The sequence below is a fragment of the Daphnia carinata genome, chromosome 3, assembly GCF_022539665.2.
Source record: "Daphnia carinata strain CSIRO-1 chromosome 3, CSIRO_AGI_Dcar_HiC_V3, whole genome shotgun sequence".
NCBI lineage: Eukaryota > Metazoa > Arthropoda > Branchiopoda > Diplostraca > Daphniidae > Daphnia > Daphnia carinata.
Genome location: NC_081333.1, coordinates 4674939 through 4693821, shown reverse-complemented (window position 1 = coordinate 4693821; position 18883 = coordinate 4674939). Strand labels below are relative to the sequence as shown.

Below are 18883 nucleotides of genomic sequence, written 5' to 3'. Positions count from 1 at the left end.
CTTATTGACACAACTGGAGCATTGATCGAGAAATGATTTAGTTTTTTCTTCCCGAGTTACAATATGTATGTGGTTCTGTCTGCAATGGTTTTTGGCCCGGACATCAACATTTCGATGATGTCACCAACGCATTTGTTCATTGCTCGTTTCAAATCTAATTTTTGAAAGGACACACGGTTCGTTGTAATGTTTTTCTTTGAATATGAAAACCACCAATTGAGGCGTGTAGATAACACGAGATTGCGGCAAGAAGTATAAGTGTGTGTTCGGAGATACTTGGAACAATGCCGGATTGGGTTTCTGATCGTTCATTCTTATCGGACCCGTTTAAAAAAGAGATAAAAGAAAACAACGAAAAATCGCGACAGGCGAGCACAAATGAAGGTTAACGCAAAAGGTTAAAGAAAAATAGGGCAAAAAGTATGCACACTTGCAAAATACCTGCCCTGCAAAGTTTTAACCCACATCCAACCGGTTCTTTCCAGAATGTTAGGGCTATTCGAGTTCAGTCAGGCCATTTAAATGACGGTTAAAAGAGGAACATTCTGAATTATTTTTCTTTTTCCGCTTTTGACGCTCTTCTCTCAATATCCGTGTCGCCAAATTGTTTTCGTGACAACATATAGAAGATCCGAAATCTGACAAACGAATGAAAGAGACGATTGAGAAAAAAAAAAAAGAAAGTTGAAGGAAATCCTTCTTTGTAACGGAAGACCACCATTAAACACGCATCAGAAATCAGGATACGAGATGAAATGCCAGCGACGAAAGATGAAAAAGACGTTTTATTTTAGTGTCGATTAAACCCCCGTTCAATTGTCCTACTTGGTGCCGAAGGCACATGACGTTGAGATCGGCTTGATCGGGTCAATCTCTTTCACGACGTTGCATTGACCCATCCTAAATTTCTTTTTCTTCTTAGACTCAAACGGTATCGTAAATCCATTCAGCTTGAATTCGAAATGGCACGTCAATCGCCTGTTGGGGTTCATGTGAACACGAACCCATCCACCGTTGCAGCCAAGATGCTTAACGCAGATAGCTAGGGCGAGGAGGATGGGCCAGCTGCGTGAAGGCGAATGTTGCCCTTCAATTAACTTCAAACTAGTTGCCGCTCTCTTTTTTCTTTTTTTTTTCTTTGGCCCTTGTAAACACAAATCATAGTCTTTCCTTTTTGGCTGTGTGTTCTGGCCTGAAAGATTCGCTGTCATGTTTAGCGCAACAGGCAAAGCTACAAATTGGGAAGAAAGAGCTCGTGCAGTGGTTCCTGCGTCCGTTCAGGCGTAGATAAAACACAAATGAAAAGAGGAAAAGAGGAACAAGTATAAAAGAAGAAGAGAGAATGAAAAGAGAAGAAAAGAGAGAAACAGAGAATAATCATGAAGAGGAAAGCGAAAAAGAAAAAAAAAAAAAAAATTTTACAGCTGAGCAGATAAAGTGACGACAACTTTCCCATGCGAGCGCAGTTGGCGTCTCAAGTGGCCTCTTGACGCACGCGTGCCCTCTAAGGTCTGTGCTGGAACAAGCTCTGGCCAAAACCACGCAGTTGGGCGGGAAAAAAAAAAATAAAGAATTTTGTTCTGCGTTTTTGTTTCTCTGTTCTGATCTGCTGCTCAGCTTCTCGCGAAACCCTCATCGTTTCTTTTTGCGTGTGTGCGTGTGCGTGTTGTTGTTGTTGGTGTAGCTGTAACACGGTGTTTGTTTCTGTGACAGCTCCCAGTCTTCGCAAATCTTTATTTATTTATTTTTTTTTTTTTTTTTTTTTTTTACTCCCCCGGCCACCGACGTCTACGTCCTTTATTACTCGCTCGAAATAGCCGCGTTTGTCGGCGACAGTGTACGCAGAACTGTTTGCCTATTTAAACAGGTGGTTGGTGCGTCTAGTCCGATCACCTTTTCAAAAGAACTCGACCGAGATGTGACGGTAGCTTCTGCAACTGTGGCCAGCTACATTCAGTGACGCGTCTTTTGTACTCGTTTGAACCGTTTCGTTTAAGAGTACTGAATTTCTCGGGAAGCTTTTTGTTTGTTTTTTTTTGTTTTTTTTTTTCGTTTTGTTTTGGTGTATTGACGTCAAAGGGATCGTCGAGAAAACGGGGATTGCTAGTGCGGAAATCGTTGTGTAATCGGATCATCGAATGGCGGCCGTTTCGCTAGGCTACGACGGCTACAGTCAGAGCTTGTCTGTACCGATGGACGTCCGAGGGCGTCAAAATTCATGCGGCGACTCTTCGTCCAGTTCGGGAGACGACTCGTCGTGGTCGGACTGGGAGGCCGAGCCGGACAGCCAACAAGCTCGACCTCCGGTTGTGAAAGTAAGTGACGGGCCCACACGCAACGTATAGTCAGTCAGTATGTCGTAAAAACGTCGTAGAAGGAGCCAGAGGTCGTGTTATTGAATGTGCATAAATAAGGAGGATGTTATGCGTGAAAAAGCGAAAAAGTAAAAATAGAAAATTAAAATTATAAAATGCAAAATATAGGACAAAGAAGAAAAAAGATTTTTCTTTTTTTTTTTTCTTGGTTTTTGTTCTCCTGAAAAGAAGTCGTGTCCATTTTTCTGCAAAGGCCGCCACCTTCTGCAACATCGAACACCCCTTATTCTTGAAAAAAAAAAACAAAAAAAAAAAGGCTGAGTCGTCTATCCCGAGGCCACGAAACATAAACATAAGTGCTTATCAACCGTACCCAAATGATTGAACACAAGACGTAATGCGGTTTTTTATTCTTCGACGAATATGTCTATTTACGTCATAGACATGTCGGCTGCCAATCATCAGCTGCGGTCGTTCGTTAAAATTATTTGGATGCAGTCACACTGTGTGGTGGTGTGTGATACACAAAACCCGCATTCTATATTTTCATTCTTCCGTTTTTTTTTTTTTTGTGTGTTGTTTTCTTATTTTACTTTATCTTTTTTTTTTCACGTTTACGCCTGTCGATATTCAACCGATCGGCGTCAATTACAAATCTAGCACTCTTCCCCCATTTCCAGACCCGCATCTACAGTTAGAACTTAAAAAAAAAAAAAAAAAAAAGGTGGAGAAGGGTTATTTTGGATGCAGATAACACAGAACCTCCACGCTGTTTTAAGAAAAGAAAAAAAAAACCCGATTTCTTGAGGCCTCATTTCCAAAAAATGTTGACATGGACTTGACGATTTAATGCAATTCTGCTGCCAAACAGAAGGAGATTGAATAATAGAGTCGATGGGCATCTGGCTAAGATCAAAGCCAAACAGCACCAAAGACAGTAAGTGGATGGGAAACGAATTTATGCATGTAGAGACAGCACAAAAGAACGAATAGAAGCGTGAAAGAAGAAGGATAAAAAGTGTGCGCAAGGAAAGAGAAATGTCTGGGTCAGATGAGACATGGAAAAATGTTTCTAGTGAAAGTTGTTGCCTTGGTCTGTCTTCCCTTCTTACTCCTCCTTTATTTTTTTATTTTTTTTATTTTTTTTTTTTTTTTTTTATTTTTATTTTTATTTTTTTTCATTATGTTTATTTTCTTCTGGCGTCTGATTTGAATGTTAGAGCGTAATACCGTTGGCCGTGGTTGTATTTTTTTTTTTTTTTTTTTGTTCTCTATCTCTCCTATTTTCTCATCGGCTTTTGCATTGCATTTGTTCTGACGTACGCGTCGACCGTAGACAGGATCTCCGCTCAAAACTGAAAGGATATGCCATTACCGCCGCAATGCGTCCCTAGGTCTCTTTCACGCCACCAATTGAGGCCGCGGTTGATTAGCGTAGAGGGAAAAAAAAAAATAAACAAATAAAATGAAGTGCAAAGGTTTAGATAATTGGTGTTTCTCAGGCTTGCCCATTAGGAGTGCTTAATCAATGCTCGGCAAAGAAATCGAGATGAGTTTTATCTCTATTTCATGTCAATTTGCCATTAGGGAAGTTGTTTCTCGTTTGCCCATCAAGTTGATTTTCGTCGTCGATGATTGTAGAGAAAGACAAAAAAATAAATAAGAGAGAGAATCGGAGACAGAGAGACATCGAAAGACTGAAAATAATAACCCGACCTCTCAAATTGGTTTTATTAGGTCTCGGCATGGCGGAAAGTGCGCAGCGCCGTCCAGTGGTCTCCATTCGTCCAGACCTTCCGACGTCAGCGCTACCCTTGGGTTCAATTGGCCGGCCATCAGGGTTAGACATCATTGTTTTATTCATTCTCGTTGAATGCGTTCGGCATCTCATTTTCTTAAAAAGGAAGAAACATTCTCATTTTCATTCTTTCGCGTTTTCTAGGCAATTTCAAACTAGGAGGTGAGCGCGGCACAATCCTGAAGAAACTATGCCCGAAAGAGGAAAGCTGCTTTCAATTGTTAATGAAAGATCCTCTTCGGCCATTTATACCCTCATACAAGGGCAACGTGACGTCCGACGATGGCGAAAGTAATCGTTTCTTATAATTCTTTATTACTCCAACTCGTTAACTGATTGTTTTTTTTTTTAATTTACTTGACAAAACAGAGTTTCTAGTGCTACAAGATCTGCTCGGCGAATTTCGCAATCCGTCTGTTATGGACTGTAAATTGGGAGTACGCACTTATCTCGAAGACGAACTGGCCAAAGCCAAATTGAAACCGAAATTGCGAAAGGTACCTGCATGTATAGTCATCTCGTTTAGACGTATTGCAGACTAGCACAATGTGCCTTTCATCTTATTTGCAGGATATGTTTGAGAAAATGCTACAAGTGGACCCGAGCGCCCCGACGGCCGAAGAACTTCGGTTGGGTGGCGTGACGAAACCGAGGTACATGATATGGCGAGAAACTATATCGTCGACGGCCAGTTTGGGTTTTCGGATCGAAGGAATCCGCAAGCAAGATGGGAGCTCCAGTAAGGACTACAAGACTGTCGGTTCTCCCCAACAAATCGTTGACGTTTTACAGGACTTTGTGCGTCATCATCCTCACGCGTTGGTAAGTGCCAATTGGTAGCTGTTGTCTACTGGTTTAATGGTACGATCAGCACCTTAACATACAGTACTTGTATTCATAAAATATTATTAGACGCAGTACATTGCACGATTGAACCAGTTGGAAGCCACGTTGGCTTGCTCCGATTTTTTCGCCACCCATGAGGTAAAATCGATTAACTTGTGCTTTGCTATCGCATTTCGATCGGATTTGGTAAATCAATTTTTTTGGATCCATTAATAGTTAATCGGTACCTCATTGCTTTTTGTGCACGATCACAACAAAGCCAATATTTGGATGATTGATTTCGCCAAGACTCATCGGTTGCCGGCAGGAGTCCAGATCGATCATCGGAGCCCATGGTGTGTAGGCAATCACGAAGATGGTTACTTGGTTGGTCTGTCCAATCTGACGCAGCTGCTGGAGCAACTGTTGGTGACTCGGGACCAAAGCCAGTCCAATCCAACCTAGATACATTGATAACAACGGTAGCACGTGTATCTATTTAAATGTTTCGAGTAGTATGTAAACAATGGGTCCAATTTGAACCTTGTTGCATTATGATGATGCAAGAGCTGTCATTCCCAAAGAACGTTCCAAGTTTAACTGGTTAGAAGTACAGGATATCATGACTGCTATATATATATATATTTGTCATACTAAATATCGTGATCGGACGCGAAACGATGTACATTTCCAGTGCAATCTCTCTGATGAAAACTGCGGTTTACATCAACTGATCATTTCCAAGTGCCTCTATCGTAACGTAACTGTCTGTACATCTGTTATTTTATTTTTTTTTCTCCTTTTTGTGTGGATTCGGGCAGCGCACGTGCCATTTTTCAGGATTATTGTTTTTCTACATTCGTCCTGTTCCCTGACTTCCCCATTCAAACTATGTCAATGATTAACTTTGGTGTTTTTATTATTATTTTCTGACACACCATCAAATTTCAAATATACATTGCATCACTTGGATTAGAATTGGAAACATTTACATTAAATTAAAAATTTTAGCTCTGCTTCAGTCTCTGTGCGCCTTCGCTAGTAGCTTAGTTACAGCTTGTCCGCAGCTCTTTACCAACTAGGCAGATGAACCAATTTGTCTAATCAGAAAACAGAAGATCCTCATGTTGAACTAAAAAAAATTTAAGTCAATCATAATATCAGTGACTGAGCAAAAAGGAATCTAACTCTGTATATATTGGTTCACTATGGAGGAAAAATCTCTAAAACATTTCAAATTAAATCTAAGTCTAAACATCGCTCGAATTTCGTGATATTCAATCAGTTGTAGAATTCGTCTGCAATATGGCTATAGAAATTTGAGCGGGAACTACATAGCAGACAAGCAGAGACTTGTATGAAGTAATCAAGTGACAGCTGAAAATAGAAGCTTCTTTTTACCGTCTTTAACTCACGTCGATCCTTTCTTAGCGTCTTTTATTACTAAACTCTAAATCATATTAGATTTCAAATGGAAATTATAAAACGAGGAGCTCTCATCGTATTGGAAGGATGTGATCGGTCGGGAAAAACCACTCAATGCCAAAAGGTACCAAACCACAAAAACAAAGCCTTATTTTCAAGAAGTTATATATAAAATAAAAAATTTCTGAAAGGTAATGAGTTGGCTAAAACAGACCAATATAGAATCACATTTTATGAGATTTCCAGGTATATTTTGTTTATTAGATTTTGCTGATGAAGGTATTAATTAATAATTTTTTCTGCCTTATATTTGCTTCAGAACGGTCAACTACAATCGGTGAAAATTCTGAATTCTCTTCTACACAAAAATGACACATTTTAGGATCATACTTTTAACTCCTTTACAGGAAGTCTTATCAATAAATATTTGGAATGTAATGCAGAATTAGAAGACCATGCAATCCATTTGCTCTTTTCAGCCAATAGATGGGAACTACTGTAAGCTGTCCTTTCCCGTAAATTTGTGCCAAACACTACATGTATTTGTAATCTAGGCCTGATATGAAAAAATTAATATGTAAAGGCACAAACATCATTGTGGACCGTTACTCATATTCAGGGATTGCCTTCTCTGCTGCAAAGCCTGTATGCTATATATGTCAAGGAATTTCTAAGGAGAAATCATTTTCATGGAAAATCTTTATTTGCCTTTGTGTTTTGTAGAATATGGACTTGACCTGGTGCCAGAAATCTGATACTGGATTATTGAAACCTGATTTGGTAATATTTTTGGATATCGATCCCACTGTGGCCCAAACTAGAGGCGAGTATGGAGTGGAACGCTACGAAAATCTTGAAATGCAGAAACTGGTTAGATCAAACTACCTCAAGCTTAAGGATGAAACGTGGAAGGTAAAACTAATGAAAAAATCTCCTTCAATATTAATGTACAAAAGGATACATTTTTAGGTTGTAGATGCTAGCAGATCGGTCGAAGAAGTCACGCTTGATGTTTGCCAGCTAGTAAAGGAAACCTTAGATAGCCAATCACTATTAACCGAAATCAAACAGCTCACGTTTTGAAATGTAGTCGTGCGAAGCGATGCAGAAGCGATTGTTTTATTCCGAAACCACAAAATTTATAACAAAATAAGTGTGACCAGTTAGGGAACTTGTTTACTGTCTTTCAATGTATTGATGACGCTTCCATGAAATGGTATAGAAATTGTAATACACGTTTCTTCGTGAAAAGCCATCCAGAACCAACGTTGAATCATAATGCACATACAGTTACGTTGTTACTCATGGTTATTGTAGTAAATTTTGCTTTTTTATGTTTCCGGTTAATATTCCAACCAATTCACGTTTTTCTCCACGTTCGGAATTCAACTGCTGTACCTCCTTTCATGGCCGGAATGCACGTTAGGCGATTGTTGTGGTTTTGCGATATGAGTGCTTTATGCGCTTTTTATTGTAACAGTTGTTATTTGTGGACCTTTTTTTTGTTGGATAAAATGGTAGAACATTTTGGGATATGCCTATCAGCCGCTCCAGGCGAAAAACGCCTAAAAAAATAAAAAAAATAATGTTCAATAAATTTTTTATGTTGACATCGTATTGAACTTTTTGAGGTCTTTCGCTTAGTTGAAAACCAACAGCTTATATTACGTCAACAGTAATTATTTAAAAAACTTTGTTTTCTAACCTCTGGCAGTACGGACATGTGATATAGTCACCTAGAATTGGCCCAAAAAAAAAGTTTTATGAAATTGTGTAAATGGAATTTAATCAATAAAATTATCAACTAGTTTCCCTACTTGTATCAGACGGCGGTGGGGGTGGTAAATCCGACAATTTCCCTCCTGCTTTAAGATGCTTCTGCATAGCTGTGAAAAAAATGTAATGCATTGAGCATGGAAAACAATACAACAATGTTCTGTTTTCCACAAGGCTAACCTTTGGCAGCTCGTATGGCTTCAATGAAAGATTCGTGTTTCTTGCGCCAATCAGCTTTTTTGCTGTCCTCCTAAGGAGAAAAAAGTCTTTTATTTTGGCACATCTTAGCTAATAAGAAATTGCAAGTGTCGTCGTCTTACCGATTCCTTGGCACTGGGAGCAGCAGTCACCTTTGCCGCCTGCTGTTGCTGTTGCAAAATGTGCTGACCAATGCTGATTGGTTTCTTATTGTTGCTGCTGTTCTGCTGATTATTACGACCGGGTGGGGCCAGAACAAAGCTTTCGGCCTCAGTACCTTTAACTCTCATCTTGGTTATGTCGAAAACTTTGCGCTTCTTAGCTTTGGTTTTAGCGCAAATGCCTTCGTGTTTCTCTATCCTGTCCGAGGCGAAATTCCGGCCACATAGAGAACATGCAATTAGGCCATCTTTACCACCAGCCGATGGGCCAGTGGCAAAAATGGACTTGCGTGGCATTGTAGCGTTCTTGGTTGGAGACGATTCGACCACGGGCTTTGGTGCTAATTTCGGTTTTACGGGTGTAGGTGTAGCACTCGTCTCATGTGTAGCGCTTGTGGAAGATTTCTGCCATTCAACAATAAATAGAATGAAAAATTGAATTTTTTAAAGTCAATATCGAGTAAAAATAAGTCAATAGGAAACAAAAACAAAACAAACAAAGGCACAAGCAAACATCCTTACGAAATTCTGAAACATGAAAAAGTACCTTTGAATTAGGAGCCGGGTTCCAACCTCTAGAACTGGGCGGCGAAACGACCGCGTCGTCCGAAACGCTTGATTTTGAATCATCGCTCTCCTCTGCTGGTCGATATGAGTTTCTCATCGGACGCGAAGGCCGTGAAACTGAGGCTGTGGCCGGAGCTGCAGCTGCTGCCTGGATTTGTACACGAAATAAAAGAAACCTAATGAGATTTGGTTTCAGAAAAGACGCAGCTTTATTCTAACAAACTTTTGATCGCATGCTGTTGGCGCTGGACTGAATGCTTTTTCTTTCTACCCTCACCCCAAAACGAATACGCAGTAAAAAAAAAAACGGTGTGATGGATCAATCGAAATTAAATGTTGTTATGACAACAGAAAAAGACAAGGGGATGGAAATCGGGCGCCGTTAACCGTTGCCCTTTGGTAGTCATGGCAACCCCCAAAGTTGTGTTTAGGAGTGAATGACGAATGACTGTCTGCCCACTGTTTTGAATCATCACCAAACTTTCAAGACCGCAGAGTGAGATGGAATGGCGTTACTTTATGATTATGCTTTTTTCTTTTTTGTTAAATCAGTTAGTCCATTGTTATTGATCCCCGTTGTATATTTGAAACTCGTGCGTGGGACAGGATCGAATGGAATTAAATAATATACACATACCTTAGCTTTCTGTTCAGCCAAGGAGGCGGCCTGTTTTAGCAATTGGAGTTGCTCTTGTTGTTGTCTGATTGTGTTCATGAGCTCTTCCTCGCGTCTTTTGGCTTCCGCCTGAATTTGGGCTTTCTCGCGTTCCAATCGGCGGGTCGTTTCGGCCGCAGCTGCCATGGCGGCAGCTGCCTGACTGGCAGCTAGTCGGGCTGAATCGTCCATCCGGTCAGCCCTCATATATTCATCGTTCTGTTGGCTTTTACTTCGATTACGCGTACCATCCGTTCGATCTTGATTGCTGCCATCTGGAGTATCTTCTCTGTATTTAGCCAATGAGGTTTTTTTTTAAAATAAGGTGGCATATTCGTTTTACTTAATCATCGCAAGATATCTCAATTTTACCGATATGCCTGCTGATAACGGTGAGACGGGTTACGCACGGGCGACTGATTATAACCGAATCTCGGAATAGTTTTGCTGGTTGGATGGTTGTTGATGGCGTTCTGATTGTCGTCCAACAGCGACGTCATGCTCTTCGGTTTCAATGTGCCGGAAACGTTCAACAAGTTTTGGCCTTCGGACGGTGGCGGCCGTTTGGCATTGCGAATCGTCCCTCCTGGAGCGTCATCCACTTGGTATTGGCTCTTGCTTCGGCGGATGCCATCCGATTTACCGTCATCGAAAGCGTGTGCTCCGCGCTCCAGGCTGACGCCGCGCGCTCGACTGCGTTGTTGCTGTTGGCTACCGGTAGGCACCTTAAGGTTCCTCTCGTGTGCGTTAGACGGCAAAGGATCCAGAGGATGCGATCTGTCCCAGCCTCTTGTGGTTACAGGTATGGCTTTACGGGTTTCCACATTTTTCGTGTAAACCGGTGGTCTGCCATTTATTTGACTGCGACGTTCTTCAAACATTTGTCTCACCTAGAAATCCATTTATCATGGGATCAATTAAAAAATGTTTATGAAATTTCTTGTCCCTAATCACCGATGGCTTTCCTGTGAAAACGCCAGATAAGGAATCGAAGGGCTAGTTCTATTTGACGAAAAGTACAGGGAATATTACGTGAATTGTTATACCTTTCCACCTCCAGGAACTGCCATTCCGCTTCCGGTAGATCCTAGGGATGAGGCGAGCGAAGAACCAATGGACGACGACAGAGAAGCATTGCTGCTAGCACTATTGTGTTGGCTGTTATTGCTCCCGTTACTATGCGTTCGGGTAGCCGGTATCAAACCGAGGCCACCTCCTACATCTCCACTGCGGCCGCGTCGTGCTGTTCTTCCAACATGGCGAACAGCTTGTGCTCTTTCTCCTCCTGCTGACGCTGTTGGAAACGAGCCTGATAAGGGAATGCATAAACACAAGCAAAAAGAAAAAGAAAACAGACAACACAGTTACGTTTATGTTGATTGCAATCAAATGGGTTACGTATAACAGCAGGTGTGCCCGCTTTTCATTTACTTCACACAAAAAAATAATGAACTTTTGAATATACTATTCTTTAAAGTTCATCCAAAAGATGCGGAACCAAATATTTGTGTCGAGTAAAACGAAAAAAAAGAAGAGGCTACGTTTAAAAGAAGGGACTACAAGCCCCTCGCACGATAAGACCAAGACCGCGACTGACCGAGGTACAGTTCTTGCATCCGCCTGCATGCCACTTGCATGTCTTGTTGCACGCGCACCGTTAAGGTGGGTTCTTTGTTGATCGATCTTTGCTGACGTCTATATGGTATTCGACTTTTACAGCCTGTAGTACCGCTCCATTATATGCTGATAGCACGATCAGCAATTCCATCGAAAAGCCATTGGTATTCCAAAACCATCTGAGAGAAACGTGGCGCATTGCTGTCTTCGTAACGGTCGTTGGCTGCCCCTTTTTTAAGAATTGTATTTACTATTACACATGTTGGACAGTTTTTGCGGTTGGTTGTGAGAACTCAAGATTTTAAGATTATCGCAGTCTGTTACGAGTTTTAAATCGCGACTAAAACACACGCAATACTTTCTAATCGAGTTATTGAGTAATAAGTCATGGACCGAACGAGCAAAAGCCTGTACATAGGAGGACATCTTAACGTACAGTGCTACATAAATGACAGGAAAGTCCACCAGATTTCGAACGGAATGAAACGCCAGGTAAGAGATAAACGTGTCCGACGAGCTCTCGTTTTTGTCTTTCTCTCAAAATTCGTGAGAGTTTCTTAGCCTGTAGCGGCATTTTACGATTTAGCCAGAAGGTTTCATAGAAAACTCGGTTCTCAGCTAACAAAATGCTGGCTCCCAATGGGAACTAGTTGAGGCACCAACGTTTTCAAAGCTACTTACTTGTCCCAGCGTAGATCATTAACGCAAAATATTTAGGTGATGATAGGTAGCTGCCAAAAATTCTTCACTTACTAATATGGTAGGAAGGGGATTGATGCAGAATCCCAAGGAAGTTTACGTCGGTCTACTATTTCATCAGAGCCAAGGCCATACGAGACCGTGAACCTTGGTAATAACTCATAGTCGGAGTCGTACTAGCTACTAGTTGGGAATGTGCTCGACTGACATTCCTTGAATAATAACATTTCAAAACTGACACCACGAGCTGTCATTTTTCAAAGAAACGAAGGCATGCGCCGTCTATATCCACACTTTTAACGATGTGTTGTCTTCCATCAGTGGTTAGTATTAGGAAACGAAAAGAATACGATAACAGTTGCATCAGCATTAAAACAAACGCAATATCGCAATGGTTGAGCCTAACTCCGCTTTATCAGACTTAATTTTATTCCCATAAAATAATGTTGTAGCTGATTAGCCCTTAATTTGCATTTCTAGTCAATTGCCAACCACTGCCGTTTATGTTGATTGTAAAAAACATACGAACATTCACAAACAGTTGAGAACGTAGGTCTCGGGGCGTAGGAGCTAAATTTAAACCTTTTCAAGGTTATTGATGGGATTCGGGTCAAAACGCAAGCGAGTCGACTGGTGTTTCAAGACGTAAATCCTTTCGTGACTAGGAAGGTTCAAGTAAAATTCCTTCGATGGAAATCGATCGATGCTGCCCCATGTTTTGTAGCGTGCATCAATACCTACGTCGAATGTGGGTACCGACAACGATACAGGGGCTGTCTGCCTGACCTACATATATTCGGATGGAGATTGTGTTGGTTTCAGTTTCTGGCCATGATTTTCTTGTCATTCACTTCCTTTTTCTTTCTCGGACTTGACTAGCGTTGAGTCATGTAGGAAAAACTAACTTGCCATGTTTTCACAATCAATTGATTACTTCCCCCCTCACACACAATCCTATTCAGATGGCTGTTTGTATCGTCCTTATTACTATGACGACTTCCGGTTGATGACGTCTGTAGAGGGAGTGTCGTCTCTTTGCATCGGCGCTTTCTTTTGTTTCCGTTCTGATTGCGCTTCAGAGCGCCAGGTGTTTGCGCTATCCTGTGCCGGCCAACTTAAAATGTACACCCTATTCTTCTTCTTTTCTAATTTGGGCATAATTGTGTTCACTCAACTATTATTGCAAAGCCTCCTCCCACTGCTGTAAATAAAATGCATTCCTTTTTTTTTCGTTCCTTCTGCTTATTACTAGAATAAATATAGGACCGGCTTGAAAAATGGTTCGATAAACTCTGACAAGCTGACATCCGCAGGGCTTATTCATAATGGTTAAAAATGAGGAAACTCGCCAAAAGGGAGGACACCTAACCAAAAAATAGCCATTTTTCCTCAAACATTTTTAATAATTGTGTTGTTTTTTTTTGTATTGCACAATTCGCCGCAAAGTCCAATTCGAAGGACTTGCGGTGGACTTGGTGGACGGCAAGGGCGTTAGTAGAAGACTTTCAAGGAGACGATAAGTGTTGTTTTTGCGGTGGGAGCTGCCAGGTTCTTTCCTCCACGTCTCCGCCATTTGAATCCGAGTATCTCACTCGTTTCCTATACCTCTTTACACAACCATCATGGGAAAATGGCTAAGCAGCAGCCATGCATTCATTTTAATGGACGACGAATGTACATTGACGTTGCGGTTGTACATCGTTGATCACGGCACCGTTTAGCAATGTGTAACAGTATCACAAAAGCGCCATAGGGATTGGACAATGAATACTATCGAAATAGAATAAAAATAAAATAAAAATCCAAGAAAATAAAAAACAACATTGTCGTATCGTTATTTCATGAACCCGAAATTCTGGGCTTCCCTATTGGTCAGTTACGAAATTCCGCAGTAGACTCTGTGACCGGCTGAGTGAGAAAGACAAAAAAAAAACGAGTCTTTTAAACAGGAATTTTAAGAAACGAGTGGTAATAATAAAAAAAAATGCTCCGCAGTAGGCGGTGATGTGGATCAGTGGTGAACGGCACACCGATGACCACCAACTCGGAACGGATGTTGGCGAGCGCCTTGTGGCGTCCATCGGCCATGTTTTTTTCTTTTTCTGTCGTGACTTCGTCTAGTCCTCTATCTGTTGTATGTTCGGCAAGGGCGCAATAAACGCAGCCGACGTCTTGAAAAGCCGTCGTCGGTTGAAACCAGTTTTCTTTTTGGTTGCTGTTCAAACAGATAGTATCGGAATGGGGATAGCAGCGTAAGGCAAATAAAATTCCTGCATGACTACAAGTGGCATGAGAATAACCCGCTGCTTGTTCCGCTTACACAATTTCTCCTCGACACAAGCCAAACGACGGGGACATAAAGGTTTTTCTTCCTCTTTTTGTTTTCTCGTGTTTTGCTTCCTCCTTTCGAGAATGCGTAAAAACCAATGGCCGTATCGACTGGAATACAATATCATTCTGAAACAGTCAATTTGTGTTCATTCCAGTTGCACGCATCGATTCACGTGTTTGACAAATCTTCTAATCTTCCCTTTTTTTATTTCAACTGTTTCACTAGATTGCTGCTCGCGAAAGCTTTATTTGCTGCGGTGTCACAGTTTGCAGCACATATTTACGATGCATTCGTCCAACTGACCATCTTACTATGTTTGTCTACGCTTTAGGACAATTGTATTTGGATCAGTCAACGACCTCACCCAGCTTGTCACGCTTTCTCAGAGTATTAAACATCAGAAGCCGTTTTCAGCTTCACTTTCTCTAGGATTCGGTTGGAAATACCGTGCCCATAATACGACCAGCTGTTCTGCAAGGACGGCTGAATGTTGGCAACAGACACAAATGGCGCTATTTAGGAGACCTCAAGTCGAAATGAACAAACTGCGATAACGCGACGGTGGCCAGTAAAAAATGTTTCGCGAATCTGGGTGTTTCTTTTCTTACTTCATCGGGTGAAAATTATTGCTATGGTACCATAACAGTATTAATCTTCCGCTAACTTGCTTACCTGAATCATCATTAAGCGCGAAGAGCCGTGCTGGTGGTTGCCGAGAAAATTGTCGACGAGCGCCATTGTCCGAGTTAGCGGAATTTCCAAATCTAGCGATCCAACGTAAAAAAAAAAAGTTAATAAAAACCAGAAATTAGGTAACAGGGAAAAACCGCAAAAATAAATTTAAGTTTTAGGTTTATTTTTTACTAGTAAAAAGTAGAATTTGGCGTTCACATATTTTTTTTTTGCCAAACGATAAACGTGAAATTGGTATGCCACGGCACTTTTCCATTATCCAAACGAGCGATACACATGAGATCATGTGAATCCAAGGAAGGGCGAGTATATGCGAAGAAGAAAGGCGGAGTCGATATAGCTAATGGTGATGGCCAAACTAAGAACGCATAGCAACCCATTGTTGTCCTGGTTTCCCCCTTCGTCTAACTAATATGTTTGATAATGAGAGTTCAAAGGGGTCTCTTGACTGCGTTGCATGGTTTTCAAGTAAGAAAAGTTGTGGCGCCTATTTCCATGCCAGTTTTTTTTTTTTTCGAAATGCAAGCTAGAAATGCCAGCTATAGCCAAAAGCATACCATATATGGTTGAAAGTCTGCTGGGTGTCACCACGAAGAAAAGCGAAAGAGCTAGAGAGACTATGAAAGCCAATGAGTCATTCCCCTGCATCACGCTACCTTGGGTGGATTGCCAAAATCCTCCAATTGGGTGGAGATCGATTTGGTTCCTCCTGCTCACTTTCTTCCCCTGCTACATAGCAGTAACTTTGCAACTTGAAACTGTACTGCGATATAACGTGAAATATAAAAGGCATATCTGGGATCTCGATATCCCTAACAGGAATTGCGTATTGTTGTTATTATTATTTTTCTTTTATTTGTGTCTATTTTTACTTTAATTTAACGTCGATTGTTGAAGGAATTTTGTTATAAGGACAAAGCAGCTTATAAGGGCATCAAGGTGCGCCGTTGCAGGCAAGGCCTGCAACTATGCGATTCAAGTTGTTTTTGATATTGGCTTTGCATGAACCCAATAAAACAAGTGCCACTCGGTCATTCTAGTCTTGACATTTTTGTGGGATTTTTAACACAGAATTACGGTCGGAGACATCGACAGACTGGCTATTGGTAACAAAGAGCTCTAACCCGAATTTCGCTCGATAACATAATAAAGTCGTTAGAGATATCTCGTCTTTTCAACGGGTTTTTGTGGCTGCTTTTGCCGACCTTTTTCTGTTTAGATAATCCCAGTTTATCACGAAGGTCAAGCAGATCGTTACCGATTGACCACTAGCGATAGGCACTGTACATCAGCTACCTCATTCGTATTAATAATAATACCGGTCATTTCCCCAAATTAGGATACTTGCCAAAAACGTTTGGACCCAACCGTTCCCCAGGAAACGGTGTTATTATTGTCATGAACCGTTTCTTAAAGAGGGTTGAAAAAAAAATGCTATAATTGTACAATAATGTCATACAAAAGTGAGATAATCGACTTTACGCATTGCACGTACATGCCACCATTAGGACAGTATACAGCAGTTTAATGGCTATCAGGAAGCACCTCTGTCCGGAAGTGGATAATACCATATTCTTAATCCGATGGAGTTCCAACAACGTTATAGTGAATCATAAACGAATTTTTCTAGAGACATTGTCGTACATGCTTATCAAACAGTCACAATATCGGGTACGAAGCCTGTTTGTACTGACTAGCAAACAAGTCAATATAATGCCCGCTTCGTTCATTTCTCGTAGTTTACCAAAAGGCATTGCATAAAAAGGAAACGTATCAAATGTACTATGAATCCATCACCTACCTCTGTTGTTTTTTTTTGTTCTTTGTTTGATCCACCAAGGTGTGTTTCGAGACTTTTTCTTCTGTTTTCAAACGTTTTGAAATGCAATTTCTGAAGTAATCCGGAACGGTGATGGAAAGATGTTCACAATATTTTCTGCATCGAATTGGGAATATGTCTAATCAAAGAACTAGACAAGTCAGACTGATGGGAAATTGCTGTGCGTTGTTTGATCAAGGGGGAAAGAACGCGTGTAACGTCCACAACCATCAGCCAACCGAACGAAACTGAAGTCCTCGGGCGCTCGGTTCCTGCTTTTTCCTTTTTTTTTATTTATTTATTTATTTTTTTTTGTGTTGGTCGTATCACGCATCATGAAACTCAGGGGAACAGTGCCCTTTCAAAAGAGAGGGTGAGAAACCCAATTCTGCCAGCGTCGCACCTGCGTCGCCCCTCTTCACGTTCACCATGTCGGGTGGAGGCCACGTAAGTGAAAACACATTTGTTTTCAGGATATGGGGGACTCCCTTTTTTTTTCTTTCAGACATCCTACGTTAGTCCTTATCGAACAAATTCCTCTGACTTTCTATCGATATTAACAACTCAAATGTCTTCAATCTTCGAAAGGCGTCCGTGACATGATGACCTCAGGAGTTTCGATAAGTTTCGTTCTTACTATTTACCTACCAAAAGCGACTTGCAAATGCTTTAAAAAAAACTTGGCTGGATGTCTCTCATCGTTTTTCTTTTCCTTTTTTTTAAGATTATCGACGATGACGAAAGTCTGTGAGTAGATAAGGCTAACTGCAATGGCCTCGAGCAGGCTTGATGATTCACGCTTTTGAGCTGGCTCATTTTATTTGCCGGAGGGTGCACCATTGTTTGGTGGGATGTTTGGCAAGGATGCGGCCCATAAACAATCTGGAGTTGCCTTTGCCAGAGAAAACTAAAAAATTGGAGGACTCGAAAAGCGGAACGAAAAGAAGCATGCAGTATCGAACTAACAGTTGATGCACCAAGGGCTGGCTGAAAGTTGTATGGGCTACGCAATGAAGTAAACTGAAGGGGTAATCCGAACGATATAAGGCGGGTGGAATGACGTCACACTTACGATGTTATTGCTACCCCGTGGAAGGGCATTTTTTTTTTCTCACAGAAAGCATGCAAACTGTATGCATGCATTACATTCCTATTCGTGGCTACATGCGAGAAATAAATGCCAATGAGATCACGGACTCATTTTTTTATAGGGTACCGCTTTTAACGGTGGCGAGATAACAATATTTTTCTACATTTTCCTCTCATAAAGAATGTCGTGGATACAACAACCAACTCATACTATAGAACTTGTTTGAACTAAATATCCCTTGAGCTCTTTCTGTATCAATCTTTTTTTTTTTGCCGTTCAAGATTCGGAACAAAAAAGAATTCATAAAATTTATGTCGGTTGGTCCCAGGGTTGGTCAACGGGAATAAAAAGGAAGCTAGACCGATAATTTGATATACAACCAGAGTTTCAGAACAACATGCTATCCGAAATTCAGTTACGATAGGCCTTGCATAGAGATACATACATGTAACTTTTGATCACTACGTTTAAGTGGGGGAGTGTCATTGATTAGAAATTAGAATTAGTTGTCGTTGGGGGACATATCAACCAAGTCCGAACTAATGAAGTTTATCAACAGTCTTCGTACACGGAAAAGAGCATTAAACCGATATTTGGGAGGCTTACCGTTAAAACGCTCTAGATTTCGGTTAAAAAACGAGAGCCTCGTAAAGGAAATAGTAAGGGTAAAAGTTCGATTTCGGACAGCATTTTGGCTAACAGACTGCCTTATGGGAAATGCGTGTCTAGCCGATAATTCCGGGCACATTTTCATGAAATAACGAGAAAATCGAATTAAACCTACCGCAAGTATGGCGTAATGCCCGAAATTATAAATCATAAAGATTCCTCTTAAATTAACATTCCATTGGCAAATATTTCGAGGATGTATTCTTTCTTTTTTTATATACGCTCCCATGATACCAATTTCTAC

The 18883-nt window shown here is 41.0% G+C and overlaps 3 protein-coding genes across 7 annotated transcripts in view; 2 read left to right on the top strand and 1 right to left on the bottom strand.

The window, feature by feature from the left end:
• The window catches only part of LOC130693025 (inositol-trisphosphate 3-kinase B-like), a 61121-nt gene extending 55209 nt beyond the window's left edge, over positions 1–5912 (top strand). For all 4 annotated transcript variants that reach the window (XM_057516125.1, XM_057516122.2, XM_057516124.2 and 1 more), the window contains 6 exons: positions 4053–4155; positions 4258–4404; positions 4483–4610; positions 4684–4935; positions 5026–5097; positions 5176–5912. In XM_057516125.1, coding sequence (XP_057372108.1) covers positions 4053–4155; positions 4258–4404; positions 4483–4610; positions 4684–4935; positions 5026–5097; positions 5176–5403 — 930 coding nt within the window. In that variant the 3' untranslated portion in view covers positions 5404–5912. The remainder of the gene's footprint in view (positions 1–4052; positions 4156–4257; positions 4405–4482; positions 4611–4683; positions 4936–5025; positions 5098–5175) is intronic.
• Positions 5913–6315: 403 nt separating this feature from the next.
• On the top strand, positions 6316–7532 carry LOC130693041 (thymidylate kinase-like). Of its 2 annotated transcripts, none has more exons than XM_057516156.2 (7): positions 6316–6487; positions 6555–6609; positions 6683–6700; positions 6771–6861; positions 6918–7008; positions 7087–7275; positions 7340–7532. In XM_057516156.2, exons 1-7 carry the CDS (start codon positions 6410–6412, stop codon positions 7385–7387), a joined length of 570 nt encoding a protein of 189 aa, XP_057372139.1. In that variant the 5' UTR covers positions 6316–6409; the 3' UTR covers positions 7388–7532. The 2 variants fall into 2 exon arrangements, with proteins under 2 accessions (XP_057372139.1, XP_057372138.1); XM_057516155.2 differs by having other exon boundaries at positions 6323–6487; positions 7333–7532.
• A 2-nt stretch (positions 7533–7534) lies between these two features.
• Positions 7535–17169, bottom strand: LOC130693027 (zinc finger C2HC domain-containing protein 1C-like). Its single transcript, XM_057516126.2, is given in 12 exon segments — positions 7535–7928; positions 8069–8099; positions 8181–8249; positions 8320–8389; positions 8460–8903; positions 9046–9213; positions 9703–10009; positions 10093–10610; positions 10767–10946; positions 10949–11029; positions 15041–15132; positions 16863–17169. Coding segments are annotated over 11 exon segments (2016 nt in total). The 5' UTR covers positions 15107–15132; positions 16863–17169; the 3' UTR covers positions 7535–7846.
• Between the last annotated feature and the right edge of the window lie 1714 nt (positions 17170–18883).